Source organism: Cervus canadensis, chromosome 33 (assembly GCF_019320065.1).
Source record: "Cervus canadensis isolate Bull #8, Minnesota chromosome 33, ASM1932006v1, whole genome shotgun sequence".
In the NCBI taxonomy this organism is placed as follows: Eukaryota; Metazoa; Chordata; class Mammalia; order Artiodactyla; family Cervidae; genus Cervus; species Cervus canadensis.
This window is the reverse complement of record NC_057418.1, coordinates 7,460,765-7,483,152: the sequence shown is the minus strand read 5'-3', so window position 1 is coordinate 7,483,152 and position 22,388 is coordinate 7,460,765. Positions and strand designations below refer to the sequence as shown.

The 22,388-nt window shown below is 40.1% G+C and overlaps 1 protein-coding gene across 13 annotated transcripts in view; it reads right to left on the bottom strand.

Annotated features, from left to right (window-relative positions):
- Nucleotides 1-22,388, bottom strand: part of EYA4 (EYA transcriptional coactivator and phosphatase 4) — a 306,683-nt gene that overhangs the window by 23,747 nt on the left and 260,548 nt on the right. For all 13 annotated transcript variants that reach the window (XM_043456882.1, XM_043456884.1, XM_043456883.1 and 10 more), the window contains one exon: nt 2,969-3,058. In XM_043456882.1, coding sequence (XP_043312817.1) covers nt 2,969-3,058 — 90 coding nt within the window. The remainder of the gene's footprint in view (nt 1-2,968; nt 3,059-22,388) is intronic.

Sequence of the window (22,388 nt, the reverse complement as noted above, 5' to 3'; positions counted from 1 at the left end):
GTGTAAGAATGAGAACATCTGGAATAATTCTGGCACTAATCTTAAATTTTTTAATTTTAGAAGGTCTTAGAAGGTGACTGCAAAGTTGTCACTGATCTTTATCAGTTATAATCCATAGATGTCTTCTCTCACTTTTGTGAGCCCAAACTTGGTGCCTTCTCTTCTGGAAGCTATTTTAACTGAAATAGCATATTATTTAAATGGACAGCATCCACTTCTTATGGGCAGCAGAGTGAGCATCTGCCTTCTCTACAGTTAGAAAAGATGTAGTGAAGTTTCTATTAAGAGGATTTAAATTTGCATCTTTCAAGGAATTCTGAGAGAGCATCTGCTACTATACATGTTGCAGTCTCTATTGAAGGGTTTGTCGCACACAGATTTTTAGGTTAAAAAAAAGGAAGCCCCAGAGATTAAATGCCCAAGGAGGGGGGAAACATAAGCAAAATATGGAGTTATTCTCTTAAGGCATTCTCTTTAATTCTCTTTAACATACTCTATGTCAGTAGAAGTAGACATAGAGTAATACCAGTCATGAAGCTCATGTCAAGGTTTGCTTGTAAGAGGTTTACTGAAATAAAAACTTGGGAGAAAGTAAAGTTTCAAACTTAGAAGGATAGTGGGCATGTATGTAACTGGACCGAATGATTTTGAAAGCTATAGATTTTGTCAGTTTCAGTATTTGTTTATCTCACTTAGGTTAGTATAAGCCTGTGAGCTTCCCTGGGCCACTTGGATGTGTGCACATGTGTGTGTGTTTCCTGTCTGAGAACTCAATCAATTCATATGCAGAGACGAAATCATTTCTTTGATTCAGTAAGTTATTGTTGGATATTAAGTTTTAGTGGTTTTGAGTTGAATGGAATTTTTATCACATTCTAAAGCACAACTAAAAAGTTATAATCAGAGAAGAGAAAGTCAATACCAATATTTTCTCATTTACTATTTCTACCAGAGATCCTGCTGAGTATTTTAAAGATATAGTTTATACAGTATCTAATCCAAAATACAAATTCTTAAAGCACAAGAGCCAACCACATATTTCTGATATGCCAATATTCATGTCAAAACTGCTAAAGGTATATTTAAATTCATCATACACTACTTTCAAATTCTCACTTTAGTGTTCTATTAGAAGTTGGGTGGTAAATTTATTCCATCTGGTTTCAAAAGTACCACTAAAAACCCTAAAGGGTCATTGATTTCATTTACGTCTAGTAAAAAATAATAATTGAAATGAAATAAAGCTATAAACTTGGGTAAAATCACGTTAAACTTCTCTTTTGTGTGTGTGTTTCATAGATTTGAGAGGAATAATAATTTTAAGAATTCTTTTTCAGAATGAGACTCATCCATTTTACCCAACAGAAATACCAGCAAGTTATATGTTATCACCATATATGTATAAAAAATTCAAGTTCCTAAAAGGTTAAAGTGTGTTTTCTATTATCCTGTATATGTAAAATCATTCTATACATTAGACAGAAATAAGTAGCAAGGTTAATTTATATCAGGTTTTAGAGAGGTGATTATTATTTCTTATTATCTAAAACTGAAAGACTTGCCCAAGAATACTGATCTTTCATACTGTCTATTAAAGAAAACAGTAAAATCTCTCTAAACAGAATTTAAAATTTTATTATCCAGTAAAAACAGTGACTCAATGAAGAAAGAATAAGAAAGAAAATGCTATTACACATATTTCCAGCCCATACATTTATGGGATATGCTGTACAACATATCTTTTACTTGAGATGCCTTAAAACTGGGTTTAAGACCTTGTCAATTAAAAAAAAAAGAATTATTTAAGACACTGACTAACTTGCTTATCTTCCTCTCAGCTATCTGTTAATTTCAGCATAGTATGGGGGCTGAGTACGTGTTTTGGAGCCCAGTAGATTCTAAAGTTTCAAATCCCAATTCTACCACTTAGCAGGCAAAGTTAGATGGCAAGTTTTATGTTGATGGACCTTACAGTATCTTCTCTACAAAAATTATATGATAAACATATTTATTACAAAAGGTTGGTAACTAATTAGTGGAAATGTCAAACACAAGATGCAGATTCAGTAATAATAATCTCCATCTTCATTCATACTGTGATTATAGATAAACACTTTAATTTCACTGTGAAACCAGGAGATAAAGAATCAATTTGAATGGACCATTTTAAAAAGAGAAAGAAAAGTCTATTTCAGTATAGTTGTGCGAATCTCTTCCCAGTGCCCATGCTAGTCTGTTATTTCAAATTTCATCATCTAAATACCTAATGACTCAGACCATTAGCACTCAGATTATATACCTTATTACCGTACTTATTCAGCTATCCTGAGGCTATTTTTCTTGGGTTCTTTCAGTTTGTTGTTGCTGCTTTTACTTTCTCTTCATTTAAGGTTGGAAATGAAAAGATAAATTAGGAAGAGAAAATAAATGCAATCAAACCGGTCAGAAGTACTATATAAATAGGTCTCGCAAGGTTTTATTCAGAAGAGGAATAAATAGGGAATGTTAATGACTAGAATTAGGTTTCAGATTATCTATAAAATTTAATGATCCATGATAGCACTAGGAGCAGGATCTGTGACTATTGTGCAGTCATTAACCTAAATTGCATCCTGGTTAATAATCTGGAAAAGCTAATGCTGATTCCAAAGATAAAATGAATTGTGGCTGAGACACTAAAAGCACCAGCAGCAGCAGATAGGGCTGTACTGTATGGGACAGCAAGGCAAGACTTCCTTTGTGAAGACATTTCTCTTCTCAGTATATGCCAGTAAATATATATCTTTCATGAACACAGTTTAGCTTTTGTTTATTTTGCATACACAATGTCTCCCTTGACAGAAACTTTACTTTTCTCTTGAGCTACATTTCTATCTTTCCAAGTTTTTTTCGAGGTTATCTGCATATATCTAGAAAAGATATGTTTTAATAGTTGGATACAACTGTTCTTATCTTTTAAAATTCTTACCTCTAAATCATTAAAAAATAAGTGTGTATCAGCAAGATTAAAAATCATTTCCTCCATTCGAAGTCCAAGGGTTACAGCCATGGGGGGATCCTGAAAAGGAAATGCACATAGTGTGAAGTAATTTTTAATAATAACTGTGGTTACTGAAAATTATCTTAAGTGCATACGGTTGTGGGGATGGGGAGACTGTAGGGATTTTTAACCTAAGAATGCAAAAGATTTTCCTGATTAACAGAAAAGGTGCCTTTCTAAAGTGTTATCTAAAATATGCTAGACATACTGATATATCTGTGAATTTACAGAAATTGATATGCACAGAAAGATGACTTAGATATGCTTTCACATAAAGCAATATATTCATGAGAAGAGGAGGAAGGAAGCAAGCTGGTCCATAGGAGTTTACTAATACTCCACAGAAAGTCCTTTGGAGAAAGGTAATTCTCCACTGAAGAATGGAGCGGATCTGTTAAAGAGAGTAAAGGACATCCTTTTAAGAACAACAACCAAGAAGTGGAAAAGAGAGAGAAAGGTAGATTTATTGGATGTTTGTAGGACCTGAGTTGGCAATGCTGTCTGCAGTGGGATAGGAAAAGCTGGTAGAGACTGATGGGACCACACCTTCATTACTAATTGCATTTTGATCAACAGACAATATTTATCTGAATCTTTATAAAGTATGATCTCACCTGCATTTGACTAGGGATGAAGAAGGAAGGGTAGAGGATGACTAAGAAACATTAATACAGCAAATGTAATATATAAATGTATAAAAATAAAATACATACATCTAGAAGTTTAATGAAACTAAGGAGATTAGCAAAAAGTCAAAGTGACTTAATTTTTGTTTACAGAAACCAAGAGATTGTAGAGCAGCAAGGAGCTGAGAACGAAAACCAGAGTTGGTACTTTACCACAATTAATTACAGTTGAAAGCCTGGCACAGAGGTGTAAAACTTTATTTTAAAAAGTGAGGAGAGTTTAGGGCTGGAGCTAGGGCAATAATTCATGCACAAACCTTGTGTTTAAAATTTCAAACTTGGAATGATCTCTACAGGAGGACTGCTCTGGATGTGACTCTGGAGATGAGAAAACAGAAAGCCTGGAATCTTCAGAATCTGAGACCAGAATGGGTGTTAGCAGGGAGAAGAAAATGGTTTCAGATGCAGCTGACAAGTCTAGAGGATACTATTGGTTTTGGCTGAGAAGTTATTTTGGAAGACCTTGGAGGCTGATTTGGGTTGAGTGGCTGGGCTAGGAGCCAGATTGTAGGGATCTGAGGACAGAGAACCACACTTGTGTTTTCAATGATCTAATAAATGGCATTTCAAGAAATGTATTTAAACTGGGGGAAATATAATGCTAAGTTCAGTGTATTTTATGATAAGAATATACAACCCAGGTCAGGACAAGCATTGTTCATATAGACTCCCAAGCTTACTCTACTTAGCAAGCAGAAGACTCTCTTCATTCCACACCTATACACCAAGAATCATTCTTTTCCCTTTTACTTCTAATATGCTTTGTGGGGGGAGACCTTAGCGTGTACGCATATTTGAAGTGTTATTCTCCTATTCTGTAGTGATGAAAACCTACAGAACAGGAATTGAGTGCTTAGAAGGAAAGAGGTCACTGAGATGTTGAGCAAAGCTAAGACTTGATGTGGGAGAAGACAAAGAGAAGACAATCATGTTGGGTGTCAACATAATATTATAACTGCTTTTGTCTCTTTCTTGGAGATTTCTGTGGATTTCATAGCTAGACATTCTCTCTTCTCAAAAACAGAGATTCATTGTTCACATACTTGATGGCATCTTGGTACTGTGTCCTCCGGTCAGTATTACTCTACTGCTAAATTCATCTTTCTTCCAGTAACAGGATCATTTGGAGCACCCAAGTGCTCCACACACCCACACACCCAAAGTGACAGTGAAAGTCACCCAGTCGTGTCCGACTCTGTGACCCCATGGACTGTAGAGTCCATGGAATTCTCCAGGCCAGAATACTGGAATGGGTAGCCTTTCCCTTCGCCAGGGGATCTTTCCAACCCAGGGATCGAACCCAGGTCTCCCACACTGCAGGCAGATTCTTTACCAGCTGAGCTACCAGGGAAGCAAGATCAAATAAATTCCGTTTCATCCAACAAGTATTCATTCAAGATCTAGAACAAAAATATTAAGTGCCCATTTTGTGTCTCAAAGAGTTTCAAAACTCAGAGTGATCTCTTGCTCTGTTTCCTTCAAGTATAAAATTCTTCTTATTTCTTTTTGTTGTTTGTGTTTTGTTGCTGATGTTGACAGGTAACCTCTGAAGGTAAAAATTAAAAAAAAAATTGTCTTTTTTCTGTTAAAAAGTCCTATTTCTAGTCTCTTTTATTATGAGGGGGATAGGTGTGGGGATTGAATAGGCTAATGACACAAAAAAACTTGTAAATATTCTGTCTAGTCATGGGACCATGAACAAAAAGCCTACAGAAATATCAGGAAAAATCAAATGTAATTATAGCATGAAAACATATAATTCCATTAGTGACACTCTATGCTTTTGAGGAATGTTCACTGATGCAAGACAATAAAACTGAGTTCCACAGGACTCTGTTAGGTTTCTGATGATTACTGCCCCAAAGATATTATATTTCAGATGGGGGTTCAGAAATGTCTTTATAGGAAAGGTTTTCCTTCTTGAGACTAGATTGCTTAAAGTCTCATCCTATTATTTGCCAATTCTTCTTTCTTAAGTTTTAGATACAATTTTTAAATTTCTTATGTTCATGCCTCACATTCTTTGCATTTACAGATCAGATTTATGGGAAGGGGGAAAACATACTGTTCCTCTCTGATTGTTACTTTCATTGATGCCACGCTTCTGTAGTATGTAACTCTCCATGCAACCCAAGCAGTGATAGGAAAATCCATAAAGAATGCATTTGGGGCAGCCAATGGACATGCAAACAAATATAATTTTTAAAAAACCAACAGGAATTCTGCAACAAGGAAGCCCAGCATAGGATGTGATGAAAGCTGTTCTTGAGAATCGCACTGGAACGCGATCCTGTGGCAATGGAAGGGGCCGTCGGTTTACTTCTTGAGCTATGGCAATCCCACATCACACAGTCTCCTAGAGCCAGGACTCAGTGAAGCATTTTGGCAAAACATCATTTGTTAACTGAGAGAGTTTCGGTTTGAGGTCTGCCTGAGTGTGAACTAGCTGTATTTTGCTAAGGTTTCGAGAGAGCCAGGCCTGTTGAAAGCTATGTTGAAGGCCTGGCACAGAAGGGCTACCAACAGCCATCCCACAAGCCAAGGAAAACCATGCTTGTAAGAGGTGCTGGTCTTGTCTGCAAGAGAAGGTCGAGTGAGGGCTTACTTTCATCTATCTAATATTACTCCGCCCCCCTCCAGCTTACTAAGTCACTGGAATAGCTAACTCTAAATAAGCAGATTCCAGTGCCCTGTTTTCCAATGGAAGGGCCCACAGATTTAAGAATCCAAAAAGATGAGCAGGAATTTGGTGGAGGTCACTCTCATGGTGGGCACCCTCTCCCTCGCCAGACCACCAGGCATGAGTTGTCAGAGCCTACAATCCCACGGTTTTATCAGGCATTTGAGAGTTAAACATATTTCTGAACTGAAGCCAAGTTTTATACAGAGATGTTTGCTCGTTTTCATTAGATGTTTGTAGAATTACGGGCACCTTATGAATCAAGGGTTACTGCCTTTTCTCAGTTTAACTGTAGTGAGTGCTGAGTTTAGGGTCTGGAATGAAGTGACAGTGAAAACGTGGATAGAGGGGAAAAGTGGGATAATAAAGGCAGTAACAGGGTTTTGTAGCAGCTCTGATGCATATTATACATGTAGGACAGTTCCAATCAGCTCAAAGTTTCATGTGGGGCAAACTGAACCTCTGCCAATTGAAATTGACTCTATGTACTGCTCTATAAAATACTGAACCTATTCCCAAGACATCTGTTGGAGAGAGAGAGAGAGAGAGAGAGAGAGATGAGAGCCCCAGAAACAGACAGAGGGGAGATGAAGAAAACGAGCAGCTCCTGGCCCTCAGCTGTGTGTTTCTCAGCCGGATGTGACCGCTGTAGAACAAAATCAGGATCAAGGACGGCGCGTCTCTATATCAAAATTCTAACGCCTATTAGCCGTGTTAGCACAGAGCATGAGTTGGAGCCAGACAGTCTGTCTAGGGGCCTCTGCCCTGCCCTGGCCCATCAGCTGGAATTCCTTCTCCAGGGACACACTATAAAAATATCTCAGGAGAGGCAGCAATTATGCATTTTTAAAGAAATGGGTTCTTTTTTTTTCCCTAAAGAACTCAAGCGCTTGGAACAGTTACTCCCTGGAGACCTGAAGCAAGTCTGTAGACATGTGCACACAGAGGCCAAAGTTCATTACAGGAAAAGGAAGACAAACCAGCTCCACGAATCAAGGTGGAGACAGCTAGTGGGTTAGTTAGAATACAGAAACTCTTTTCATCAGCGACAAGAAATGCCATTGACATTCAGTTGTGAATCAGAAGGGAAATTTTGCAATTGAACTGTTTGTCTCTAATGGAGAGCCAGTGGGCTTATGCATTCTCAGGGGGCATTGGAGAAAGGTTTCAACAACTATTCATGCATTTAGCACGTATTTATTGAGTGTCTACTATGTGTCAGACATGGTCAAATTCTGGGCAGAGAGCAGAAAATTAAATAAGCAAAGTCCCAGCTCTTATGGGGTTTATTTCATTACTGGATGAGCCCTCTGATAAATTCATGGACAAAAGCCTAGGAAAATATTCCAGGTGGTGAAAAATCAGTCAGCAGACACAGAGGGTGTGGGGCTGGGTGGTGAAGACTCACATAAAGAAAGCGCAGGGGAAGCCTTTCTCAGGAGATGACAGTTGAGGATAGGAGACCTGGGAAAAGGGAGGGCTCGGCCATGCACAGGTGGGGCACTTGGGGATATCTGGAGAGGCGACTGAGGTCAGTGCGTGTGGGAGAGTGTGAGGCAGAGTGACCCGGGGAAGGACATGACGTGGACCAAGAATTTTAATAAAGAGGGAGTGCTCCCTGGATCACATGCAGGTGAGAGGGACCCCAGGCAGATAAACCCTGCATCTGGTATGCAGGTCACTTCTCAGACTTGAAGAGAGTTGCTGGACTGGCAAGTGAGGGAAGAGCAGAGAAAGTGGGCAGTGACTGGAAAATGGCTTAAAAGGCTTTGCTGGTGATTGGACCGGTACAGCACATAAAAGGCGGCCTAGAGGGGCAGTGGGACGGGAGGGAGGTCTGAGAGGTAGGGGATACATGCATACGCATACTTATGGCTGATTTACATTGTACAACAGAAACCAACACAACTTTGTAAAGCAAGTAATCCTCCAATTAAAAATAAATGGTTACAAAAGAGCAATGGAAATAATCCAGAAAAGTGGGACACTTAGGACTCAGGAATGAAAGGGGTCTTTTCAGGAGGCGATTCACTGGGTTAAGTGAGAAGGCCTGGAGCCAGGGTGTGGTGGGGGTGCAGAGAGCAGGAAAAGAATAGGGTTCGGGTGCAAAGATAAAGTGACTCTTCCTGTTTGCTTTCTTATCTTAAAGTGATAGAGGAGCATTGTGCAGAATGGAGAGGGGGGCTTTGCGGAGGTGAGAGGAGAGAAGGTTTGAAATAATAAGCTGAAAGAGTTAGACCAGCAGTGCTGGGATCCACTGGAGACCTGCGGCCACATTCAGCTGCTTGAGGTGCAGGCAGGGTGTCGGGCAAGGTTTTTTGTTTCTTTTGCTGATGTTGGGTGTGTGGTTTTTTTGTCTGCTTGTTTGTTTTTGCAAGGTGAGTCTGATGGAGAAAAAGAGGGATGAAGATGATGAGACTTTATGCAAAAGAAGGGCTGGGATGATCACGTCTGAGGCACAGGCTCTCCAACTTGACAACACATTAGAAACACCTGAGGAACTTTGAAAAATCCTGCTTCCCAGGCCACTGCCTTGTACCAGTTCAATCAGATATGCTCTAAGGTGGGGCTCATGCACCAGCAATTTCAAAGCTCTCCAGTGATTCCAGTGAACACAAGACTGAGCATCAGCAGAGTAAGACCTTGCTACTCAAAGTGTGGCTCACAGACCGGCAACACAGGCATCGGCTGAGCACCTCTTAGACAGGCAGACTCATAGTGAAGAGGGAATTCATACGGCCAGGACTCCATCTCAGGCCTATCTGTGCTGATCATGCTCGGCTGCCTCTCCAGTGGACTCTGAACTCTCTGCTTAGTGCCTGTGGGAACGACAATGGAAGGATAAGACCCCCTCCGGACAGGGGAATTTTGAAGATCACATCCAGGTTACTCATTGCCTAAGAAGAAACATACTGTAATCACCCGTCTCCGGACAGGTCATAAAATTTTTTCCGTATCTATCAGGATGTAATCACAGGCTTATCAATTATTAACTGGTTGGAACGTGACCACAAGCTTATTGATTATTAACTGTTTGGAATGTAACTGCGGGCTTATTGATTATTGACTGTTTGAACACATAACATGTGAATGATGGGGTTACTGTAGTTGTATTTACCCTACCTTTGTTTATGTAAGTTTCAAGGGAATTGGGGTGGTGGGTTTGGACACGTACACATGGGGTATAAAAGATTTTCACAAATGCTGGTCGGGGTCCTTGGCTAAGAGGAGACTCTGCCTTGGGCCCGCCGGTGTAATAAACTGCACTCCACTATCTGTATTGTCCTTCTGAGTGAGTTTGTTTCCTGGAAAGCGTGGCTATAACAATAGAACTATCCCAGAGATCTACTGAAGCAGAATGTGTAGTTTAACAAGATCACCTGGTGATTCATACACATGTTAATATTTAAAAAGCCCTGATCTAAGAGCTCTCCTGAAAGCCTGGGACTGTTATGGAAGACCAGAGCTAGCATGGCTTCTGGTTTCCCAGCAGTTAAACCTCTGAGATGCTCCCAATGACTCTGAAGACGTGAGCCAGGTTGATGACTGAGTAGAATGACAATTCTATGTAATTTCTTGGGAATTATGCTTCCCTAGAAATAGTTTAAAGTTATGAGTAAGAATGCACTGTCCCAGTTTCATCTCCATAAAGATCTTCTGTGGACTTAGGGACCAAGTGACTTGCGCTGCCCCTTTTCTTAGTCATGTATCCAACTACTTGCTAGAGAGCAGGTAAACATGAAAAGCTAGCAAATCTTTTCTCTGTATTAAAACGATTCGTTCAAAATCCAAGTGTTTGATGGAAGCATCGTATTTGTAATTAGACAGTAGACGATATTAAGAAATCAGAAACTATGAAGGTAATATCACACAGCTTATCTACTACTACTAGCTTCTATTGTTTAGATCAGAAGAGAATCCAATGAACAAAGCTCACCCACATCTATTAAACTAATAACAGATTAAATATACTTCGAGGGGAATCATAGCAATACTAATATGCTACAACTAGAACTGCTATACTATTTACCATGGTTATTACAGAGACTTTGGATGGATGGAACTTGCTTCCAGCCTATAATATGTCACAAATACTTTAAAATGCAAAAATAGCATACATAGTATTACGTTTATACAATACATCATTTATAGCATAGCACTTGGATAGAAAGGGAAAAGTTAAGACAATGGCAAGAAAGACCATGGGAGGGTGACCTAGAAAGCTCAGGACCGAGAGAAAAGTGATGGAGACAGCAAATGACGGCACACCTCAGGACCTGGAGAAAGGTGGGTGAGCACCTTAGTGAAAGATTGCAGTAAAGAGGAGGAGACATGAATGTAGAGAAAGGAGAGTTCATAATGAGTTACGCAAACTTAATAATCTCATCTGTCCCTCCAACTCCCCAAGAGATGAGGCTGAACGTTCATTAGCCGAGATCACAAACTGAGACTGAAACTTTAGGGAGGGTTATAAAAGGTGCCTCCAGAAGTTGTGTTTTTTAAGAAACAAATTACCACTTATCTTTCTCATGTATTAGTTCCAAGTTTTGCCATCTCTCAAATTCCCTCTGAGGATTTGAGAAATGTCATTATCTTTAATTTAGCTCTACTTTTACATATGTATGTACAGTTGACCCTTGAGCAACAAAGGTTTGAACCATGTAGGTCCATTTATATGTGGAGTTTTTTTCAATGTACATCTGGAACTTTTTTTGAGATTTGCGATAATTTGAAAAAACTTGCAGGCCAACCACATAGCCTAGAAATATGAAAAAAAATATTCTGAAGTTAGGTATATCATGAATGCATAAAATATAAATAGATACTAGTCTATTTTACCATTTAATACCATACGATACACACAAATCTATTAAGACAAGTTAAAATTGATCAAAACTTATGCACAGACCATTCATGACGCCATTCAGTCAAGAGTAATGTATACAAATATAAAAATGCAGTATTAAACTGTAACTGAAATAAATTAACTATACTCCACATTGTACTACTGTAATAATTTTGTAGCTATCTCCTGTTACTACTCTGGTGATCTCAAGTGTTGCAAGTATCTGCCTGAAATGCTGAGTGATGCTAATCATCTCCTTGTGAGCAGTTCATTTCTACAGTAAAAAGTGATCTCTTGCAGTTCTTGTATATTTTGTGTTGTGTTTACTGCAATACCATAAACCTTAAATAACTCCAGGGGACCCAGACGAAGTGCCCCTAGTGATGCTAGAAGTGCACTCAAGAAGCAAAGTCATGACATGAACAACAAAAAAACCTGAATTACTCGGTATGCACCATAGCTTGAAGTCTGCAGCTGTGCCTACCCTCCACCTCAAGGTAAGTAAATCCAGCGTAAGGACTATTGCAAACAAATAAACAAAACCAGGAAATTTGTGAAGCCATAGGTGCAGCTACACCAGCAGGCTCAAAACCCTTGTTCTTTTTCAGAAATACCTGTTTATCTCACAAGGAAAATCCAGCTTTGATGTGGGTGCAGCATTGCTTTAAGAAAGGCATACCTGTAGACACTAGAATGATTTGAGAAAAGGTGAAGTAATTGTTTGGCAACTTAAGAATCTGCCTGCAACGCAGGAGACCTGGGTTCGATCCCTGAGTTGGGAAGATTCCCCGGAGAAGGGAATGGCAATCCACTCCAGTATTCTTGCAACTAATCCTTTCATTTTCAAACCAAAAGGAAGGTGAAAGAGCTAAAGCTGGAGAAACTAATGCCAGCAAAGATGGTGTGACAATTTTAGAAAGAGGCTTGGCTTTAAAAATGTCATGATAGTAGGAGAAGAAGCTTCATCTACCACGGGACAGCAGACGAATTCCCAGACACCACTAAGAAAATCACAGAGAGAGAGAATATCTACTGAAGAGATTTCTACTGTAGATGAAAGTGCCCAATTCTGGAAAAAAAGATGCCGCCAAGGACACTTGGTAATGAGGAGCAGCGAGAACCAGGATTTAAGGCAGGAAGGGACAGTCTAATACCACTGCTTTGTGCAAATGCAGCAGGATTTATGATCAGGATCACCCTTACATATAAAGCTGCTAACCCCAAGCCTTGAAGGGGAAGGAGAAACACCAGCTGCCAGTCTTCTGACTGTATAACAAGAAGGCCTGACAATGAGAACACTTTAGCTGGACTGGTTCTACTGATGCTCTATCCCTGAAGTCAGAAAGTAACTTCTTAGTAAGGGACTACCTTTTAAAGTTCTTTGGAATCTGCCAATGCCCCTAGCTACTCAGATCCCATGAATTCAACACTGAAGGCTCTGTAAAGAGTTCTACTTTCTTCTAAACACAACATCTCTAATTCAGTGTCTAGAACATGGGGTCAGGGGGCCCTTGAAGGCTCATTATACAGGGTTCTCTATGGGAAGTAGGAAGAGGACCTCAACAGAGAACATCATGAACATCTTGAAGGATTATGTCATCGAAAATGCCATCACTGGTATAGAAAAAGTCCTGAAAGCCATCAAACCAGTAATAGTAAACTCCTACTGGGGAAACTTGAGTCCAGATTTTGTGCCTGATGTCACAGGATTTACAAAAGAGCCAATCAAGAAAATCATGAAAGAGATGGTGGGTACAGCAAAGAAAGGTGGAGACAAAAGGTTTCAAGATATAGATCATAGAGAAATTCAAGTGCTAATAAACACCACCCCAGAGGAATTAACAGGGGACAACTTGATGGAGGTGAGTGCTTCTGAACCAATGATAGACGGTGAGGAAGAAAAAGCAGTATCAGAAAACAAGCTGTACACTCTTTGATATATATCACAGAAAGACGCTCCGTGATCCACCTACAGGAATGGAAACAAAACCAAAAATAAACAAACGGGACAGATTAAACTTAAATAATTTTGCATAGCAAAGGAACCAATAAACAAGATTAAAAGACAACCTCCGAATGGGAGAAAATAGTTGCAAATTAAACAACTGACAAAGGATTAATCTCCAGAATATATAAACTCATACAACTCAATATTAGGGAAACAAACAATCCAATCAAAAAAAAAAAAAGGCAGAAGATCTAAACAGACATTTCTCCAAAGAAGACATACAGATGGCCAATAAACACAAGAAAATATGCTCAACATCACTAAGTACAGAGACAAGCAAGGCAAAACTACAATGAGGTATCACCTCACACCAGTCACAATAGCCATCATTAAAAAAATCTACAAATAATAAAAGCTGGAGGGGATGTGGAGAGAAGTGAACCCTTCTACTCTGTTAGCAGGAATGTAAACTGATAGAGTTATTATGGAGAATAGTATGGAGATTCCTTAAAAACTAGGAACAAATCTACCATAGGACCCAGCAACCCCACTACTGGGCATATACCCTTAGAAAATCATATTTGAAAAAGACACGCGTACCCCAATGTTCATAGCAGCATGGTTGACAATGGCTAGGACATGGAGGCAACCTAGATGTCCATCAAAAGATGAATGGTTAAAGAAGATGTGGTACATATACGCAACGGAATATCACTCCGTCATAAGAAGGAATGAATCTGAGTCAGTTTCAGTGAGGTAGATCAATCTAGAGTCTGTTATACTGAGTGAAGTAAGAAAGAAAGAGAAACGAATACAAAGAAGGCTGACTGCTGAAGAACTGACGCTTCTGAACTGTGGTGCTGGAGAAGACTCTTTAGAGGCCCTTGGACTGCAAGGGAATCAATCCAGTCCATCCTAAAAGAAATCAACCCTGACTATTCATTGGAAGGACTGATGCTGAAGCTGAAGCTCCAATACTTTGGCCACCTGATGTGAAGAGCCGACTCACTGAAAGACACCCTATGCTGGGAAAGACTGAAAGCAAAAGAAGAGGGCAGCAGAGGATGATGGCTACACAGCGCCACTGACTCCACGGACATGAATCCCAGCAAACTCTGGGAGACAGTGAAGGACGGGGAGTCCTGGCGTGCTGCCGCCCATGGTCACAGAGAGCTGGACACGACTTAACGACTGAATAACAGCAACACAGAGTCTAGAAGAATGACACTGATGAACCTATTTGCAGGGAAGGACTGGAGATGCAGATGTAGAGATTGGACTTGCGGACACAGTGCGGGAGGGAGAGACTGGGACGAATGGAGAAAGTAGCATCAGCATATACACACTATCGGGTGTAAGATGGGTAGCTGGTGGGAAGTTCCTGGGTAGCACCTGGCTCCCAGCCTGCGCCTCTGTGATGACCTGGAGGGATGGGACGAGGGGAGGGGAGGGAGGTTAGCGAGGGAGGGGATGTATGGATAATTATGGCTGATCTGAGCTGTGGTATGGCAGAAACCAACACAGCATTGTAAAAATTTTAAAAATATTTAAATTAAAAAATTAATAAAAGAAAACAAACTGATGTTAGACCATCTGGCAGAAGCATTCTGTTGTTCAAAATGGTTTTTGATTTCTTTTATGACACGGACCCTTCTATGATATGGGAACTGAAACTAAAGCCAAGAGTGGAAGGACTGGACCATACAGAAACATTTATAGAGAAATGAAAAAGCCAGAGTCAGGCAGAAACTGTGACATGTTTCTGTAAAGTTACACTGAGTATGCCTGCTGGTCCGCCTCCCCTTCCACCTCGACCACCTGGCGAGACCTCAAGACCAACCCCTCCTCTTCCTCCTCCTCTCCAACCTAGCCACGGTGAAGAGGATGAAGGAAAAGACCTTATGAATAGTAACCATCGTGACAGCTAATAAGCTTATCTGTTGTGTCTCTGTGTTGCATGTCTTCATACATAAACCTAGTAAATGTATGTAAAGGACCGTATGAAACATTTTTGTCCCATAATCATCACTACCTAAGTTATCTGTCGTGTAGAACATCGTGCGCAAAGACTTGTATTGAAGTGTACGGCTTATCCTTACATGTGCGTAAGGTGAGAGATATATAAAATTAAGAATGTGTTAGTTTCCCTACTGTTTTATAACTTTTCTTTGAAAGAATTACATGACTGTACAGTATAGCCCTCTCTCTGGTAACTGGAAAAACTTCCTATCAGCTTATCGTCACAGGTAAGTGTTATTTCCTTTTTTAATGTGACAATGCCTCCAATACTGTATTATGAATCTGACTCTAACACTGTGTGCCATGAAAATTGTATAATGGTTCATTCATTGGTATATAGGCTAAAGCAATCACACTGCTGCTCTGTTATTAATGCATGAATCATTGTGCCTGTAAATAAATGTGTTTTTCTTTTTCACGTTATCTTTTTATTTTGGATGTCTACTGTTAGTAATAGCTATCACATCTCCAGTGTTTTGTACCATGTCTTACATACTGACATAGGTACTGACAGGCAATTCATCTTATAAACAGATTACAAATTTCTGGTATTGATAAATACAGTGCGTGTGTGTTTGCTAAGTTACTTCAGTTGTGTTTGACTCTTTGCAACCCCATGGGCTATAGCCCTCCAGGCTCCTCTGTTCATAGGATTCTCCAGGCAGGCAATTTCCAATTTCTTCTCCAAGGGATCTTCCCAACCCAGGGATCGAACCTGTGCCTCCTGCATTAGCAGGTGGATTCTTTACCACTGAGCCACCAGGGAAGCCCCACTTATCTTCACGATAATCTCATCATTTAAAATCTAGTTCGTGCTACTTTGGGAGCCTTTCGAGGTAAGTGTGGGTGGATTGTTTCACATAAAAGTATCCAGTGCATTTATCCTGATAAGCATATCATTTCCCCAGTGCTGCTCTTATGTAAGAGGCTGTCTAAAATGGGCAGGTAGTATTGGGAGCTTGAATTTCAGTTTCACAATACAACTGTTCACTTTTCTTTCAGTCTTTCCCCTGACTTGGGCTATGGGCTTTACATCCTTCCTGTGGAATAACCTTACAGAGAATCACAGCCTCATAGCACATGACATATTAATGCTCCAAAACAAATCAAATCCCTGGAGCACGATTTATTTAGTTTCCTTCACTCCTCCCTCTAACCAAGAGGAATTACTGCAATGTCTCAGGTAAAATACTATATGCAATTAATCGGGGAACAGGAATAATCTTCATAAAATCTAACAGATGAGGGATGATTCCTCATCTGTGTCCTGCCAAATTTAGAAACTCTTATTTGAGAGCTGTGTGGTGCTGAAAGGTATCCATGCCCACTGGTGCTCAGTCAGCTCCACCGGCAGCAGGACTCAAATACCAGCTTCCTTCATTTGCCCTCATGGTAAATACCCAGTCACAGCTCTGCTTGGGAAAAGAACACGTTGCATTGACAACTGGACAGAGTCCAAAATGATCGCATCTTAGGGAAGTCCTTGGAAAACTCATAAATTATTTATTTATAAACTGAAGCAGGATTCTTCTAAAGTTTTTCTTTTAATTAAAACATAAAAGTTAGTTATACAGAGCAATTTATGAATTAAAAATGACATTCCTAAATTATTATGTTCTATGGGTTTTATTTTTATAGGTGGTGGGGAAAGACCAAAAGAGTGTAGAGATTAAGAGCAGGTGGAAGAGTTGTGGGTGCTGCTGGGCCATGAAAGAGGAGACAGACAGAACAGGCTCCATCTTGAAAGCAGGACTCCATCCTGGGTCAGACTGTGGACTTTGAGCTATGTGCCCTGTATCTATGGAAACGACATACCAACTGGAAAACTAGACCCCCCGATGAAGGCACCTCAGGATTTGTACCTAGATTCTCTTTCGCCTAAAAGAATGCTAATTATCTCTGTAACAGAACAAAATCGTAAATTCCATTATGCTTATGGGGCATGACCACAGGCCTATTGATAAATGTCCACTGTTTAACTATCTAGGCTTACGACACATGAATCATGGGTTAACTTTGATCATATCTCTCTTTTACCTTGTCCAGACTAGTTTCAGAGAATTTGGGAGGTGGGTTTGAGCATGTACACTTAGGGTATATAGTTCAGTTCAATTCAGTCGCTCAGTCGTGTCCGACTCTTTGCCACCCCATGAATCACAGCACGCCAGGCCTCCCTGTCTATCACCAACTCCCGGAGTTTACTCAAACTCATGCCCATCGAGTCGGTGATGCCATCCAGCCATCTCATCCTCTGTCGTCCCCTTCTCCTCCTGCCCCCAATCCCTCCCAGCATCAGGGTCTTTTCCAATGAGTCAACTCTTTGCATCAGGTGGCCAAAGTATTGGAGTTTCAGCTTCAGCATCAGTCCGTCCAATGAACACCCAGGACTGATCTCCTTTAGGATGGACTGGTTGGATCTCCTTGCAGTCCAAAGGACTCTCAAGAGTCTTCTCCAACACCATAGTTGAGAAGCATCAATTTTTCGGTGCTCAGCTTTCTTCACAGTCCAACTCTGACATCCATACATGACCACTGGAAAAACCATAACCTTGACCAGGTTTTCACAAAAACTGGTCGGGGTCCTTGGCTAAGAGGAGACTCTGCCTTGGGCCCGCCGGTGTAATAAACTGCACTCCACTATCTGCATGGTCCTTCTGAGTGAGTTAGTTTCCCAGAACGCGTGGCTACAACAGCCAAACCACTGGTGAGCTGGGTGACATGGTACCCATCACATGGTGGGGAGGGGCGGGGAGCGGTGAAAGCCAAGGAGATAGTAAAGCATTTAATAAGACCTTCAGCCACCTTATTGAAAATTCATTCCAAAAACAAAAAGTCTCAGGCTCCTACCCCTCAGACCTACAGGATCAGAAACTCTGATGGTGGGACCAGCCATTTCTGTTTTACAAACTCTGAGGCTCACTAGGGCTCACATTCCTTCTGTTCCAGTCAGCAGCCTTCAAAATAGTCTCCTGGGGCCCACCTGGGTTCCTCTGAACTCTTGTCTCCACACAGCAGCCGATCCTAAACCACCAGGTCCCAAGTCAATCTAAAACCCTACAACTCCCACTGCACCTAAATAAAACCCAAACGCCTTACGGGGGAACTGCTTCAGCCCCCTGCCTGCCTCTCTGCTTTTATCTTGTATTTCTCTCCCCTGTTTACACCCTTCCAGTCACACTGCTCCTTTATATTCCTGGAACACTGGAAGATTGTTCCTGCCTCAGGGCCCTTCCGTGTCCTCTGCCTGGAACTTGCCCCTCCACGCTCCTCGCCCCGACGATCTGTATGCAGGGCCTTCTCGTAATTCAGGTTTCAGTATCAATGTCACCTCCCCAGTCACCTCCCTTCCCCCATCAATTTCTTTTTTTTTTTTCTTTCTTTCTTTTTTTTTTTATTATTATTTTTTTTTCCAGTGGGTTTGTCATACATTGATATGAATCAGCCATCAATTTCTATCTGACCTAGTTTTCATTGTCTTCAAAGCAGCTACCACAATCTGAAATAATTTCACTTGCTTGTAAGCTCCATGAGAGCAGGAAGCATGTGTGCCTCTGTTGAGTAAATATTTGTTAGAGGAACATAGTTGTTCTTGGAGCTCTAGTGTGTGGTAGAGCTGAGACGACCCAATGTCTTCTCTGTCCCCTTCAAAAGTCTCCTGAGCTGTATGTGGTCCCCAGCTTCAGAAGATGGGTCTGATAAAACAACATTCCTTTTTAAGCCACTTCTTAATATGCCAAGATATTCATGTCTTACTAGCTAGAATACAATACCAGTTTCCTTACTGATATTAAGAAAAATGTCCATGATTATGATATGATATCAATTCTATATGAAATCTAAAAAGAAATGATAAAAATGAACTTATTTACAAAGCAGAAACAGATTCACAGACTTAGAGAACCAACTTATGGTTCCTCCCCCCCGCAGAGGGGGAAGAGTGGGGGGGATAGATTGGGAATTTGGGATTGACATGTACATATTGCTATATTTAAAATAGATAACCAACAAGGACCTACTATAAAAAAAATTTTAAAAAAAGAAAAAATGTCAATGACCAAATTACTTTTAAAAATAAATAAGCAATAATTCAATAAACAAAGTCATCTAAGTTGTTTTTCATGGAACTCAATAAAGGTACTTCCATTTTGATTAGAAAATATTGAGCCTAAAACATTTTCACTCTAAATTTTTCAAATTTCCCTGAGTAAACCACTATTCAACATGGTCAGTTCCAGCAGATCCCCTACCTGCAGCAGAGAACAGTATTAAGGACAAATCTGTGTTATGAGAATAACCTGGTTTCCAATATTTGTACCAGCATTTAACATTTTGTGACCTTGGTTGATTTCCTCTAACCCTAAAAACCCAGTTTCCTCATCCACAGAACTTGGGTCACAATAAATTATAGCAGAATGGGTTGTGAGCATTAAGTTGGATAACATTTGTGAAAATGACTAATCACAATTACAATTTTTTGAGCATCAATTCACATCAAATGTTCTGCTAAGCTGTTAACATGTTATCTCTTTCTCATTCACTATAAGACAATATTATTCCCATTTTACAGATTGAGAATGAAAAATTAATTTTCCCAAGATCGGAAAGCTGTAACTGCGCTTTCAAAGTTAGGTTTGTCCAACTCAAAGGCTCTGGTCATTAGCCCCAACCCCTACTGCTTGTGAAATACCAAACAAAGTTGCTACCACATGGCAGGTAGAAATGTAGGCTTATCTTCCCACACCTTGCCAACATGCCCTCGATCCTTCTGCTGTTCTGTACCACTGTACGGATATCCGTCTGGACGTTCTATTTCACTGAATATTTCTTAAGTTTTTCCTTTTGATGGAAAACGATTCCAGTGATCTGAGAGAATATATTTAGAATTATTCCAACTTAAAGGAGAACTCACACCAACTGTCTATACATACTTAATTGTCCATCCTTGTTTCAGGAAATGTTACTTATATATTGTGTTCATGGTAGCTTACTTGTCTATGCCATGTGATATTCTATTAGCAGAAACAACATGGGGTTTGGGGTCAAACAGTCCAGGGCCCCAGGACTCATCTCTGCCATTGTATAGGTCTGTGACTGTGCACACATATTATTCCTTCTCTGAGCATATTTCCTCATGTACAGACTGGGGAGAACAACCCACCCCTTAAAATGTTTGTGACACTTAACTCCTGGCACATCAAGGATATTAAATAAACAGCAGTGCCCTTCTTTCCATCACTTCGCCCCGCCCACTCTGCAAGCTCTGCTGTTTTAAGCCTCTGCAGGCGTACAGAATGTCTCTGTTTTCTATGTGAACAAAGCGTTTTGATAATACTTTAAGGTAATGGAATTTGTTTGTGAAATGAATGCTGCATGACCAGGGGGCTATCCCGGGAGGTGATGGTTATTTCAGTGACACGTCACTGCTGAGGGAAGCAGGAGAAGTCTGCTTTTGGAACTGCTCTTAGAACCAGTTTCTGAGTCATGAAGGAAAAGCAGCCTCATTATTTGATGCTCTTTTTTTTAAATGATGTTCTTTTTTTGCTACTTTATTGGAGCTCCTTCTTATCCCAAATGGAAGTTTGTGCTCAGTTCTGGCATGGTAGAAACTTTAAAATATTTTTGACAGAAAGAAAAAAAATTACATATATATATATAGAGAGAGAGAGAGAGAGAGGAGAGAGAGAGAGAGAGAGAGAGAGAGAGATTTTAACTGTGTTCTTTATTTATTGCCTTGGGTTCAAATTATTCTCCTATTTCTAAAGATCATGATTACCACAAAAGGATAAAGGTTTGAAATCAGGAAATATTTTAAAACTCTAAAGGTAATTCCAAAAGACAAGTTCTACCACTGATTTGGCACAATGGAAGAAACACAGATACTTAGGTATAGCCTCTAATGGTGACTGTTTTGAAGGGAACTTCATTTGAATTTGTGTGTACAAGTTAGACTGTTACTTGTAAACATTTGTCTAATATGAAACTTAGCATATAAATACTGCAATCAATTCAATAAGATTTACTGCATATTCCACACAAGCTAAAATTATTGCAGAAGAAAATGCTTTCAATTGCTGTCTGGAAACTTTTTACACTATATGTTCTATCAGTAATAGAATTTGAGTGTGTACTCCAAATTCATATATAGTTAATTTATTTATAAATCACATACATATTTTTAAAGTTGTAATCATTTACATGTATTTATAATGTACCTGCATTGTGAAACAGATAACAGGAGAAACTGCGGGGCATAAATGTGTATGTATACATACACACACGTCAATATATTTTCTCTTTATCTCACCTTGTGTGTATCTGACACATAAGCATCCATCCTGGAGACCAATGAATTAAGATAATGATTGTGATAAAGGGGCTAAGACTCCTTTTGCTTTTTTGTTTTGCATATAGAGTCTGTTACTTTTTTTTTTTTAACATTTTATTGTATTGGGGGTATAGCCAATTAACATACAATGCTGTGATAGGTTCAAGTAAACAGCAAAGGGGACTCAGCCATACATTTACATGTATCATTTCCCCCCAGACTCCCCTCCCATCCTGGCTGCCACATAAAGAGAGTTCCCTGTGCTATACAGTAGGTCCTTCTAGGTTATCCATTAAATACAGCAGTGTGTACATGGCCATCTTCAACTCCCTAACTATCCTTTCCCCCTATCCTTCCCCCACAGGCAACCATAAGTTCATTCGTTCTCAACCATAACTCTGGGCAAGACTCCCTTTTCGAAATGGTCATTATACAAAGTTGTTACCTTTCATCTGTTTAGCAACATTCATTCAGTTCAGTTCAGTCGCTCAGTTGTGTCCAACTCTTTGCGACCCCATGGACTGCAGCACGCCAGGCCTCCCTGTCCATCACCAGCTCCCGGAGCTTGCTCAGACTCATGTCCATTGAGTTGGATATGCCATCCAACCATCTCATCCTCTGTCATCCCCTTCTCTTCCCACCTTCAATCTTTCTCAGATCAGGGTTTTTTCAAATGAGTCAGTTCTTTGCATCAGGTGGCCAAAGTAATGGAGTCTCAGCTTCAGCATCAGTCCTTCCAATGAACACCCAGGACTGATTTCCTTTAGGATGGACTGGTTGGATCTCTTTGCAGTCCAAGGGACTCTGAAGAGTCTTCTCCAACACCACAGTTCAAAAGCATCAA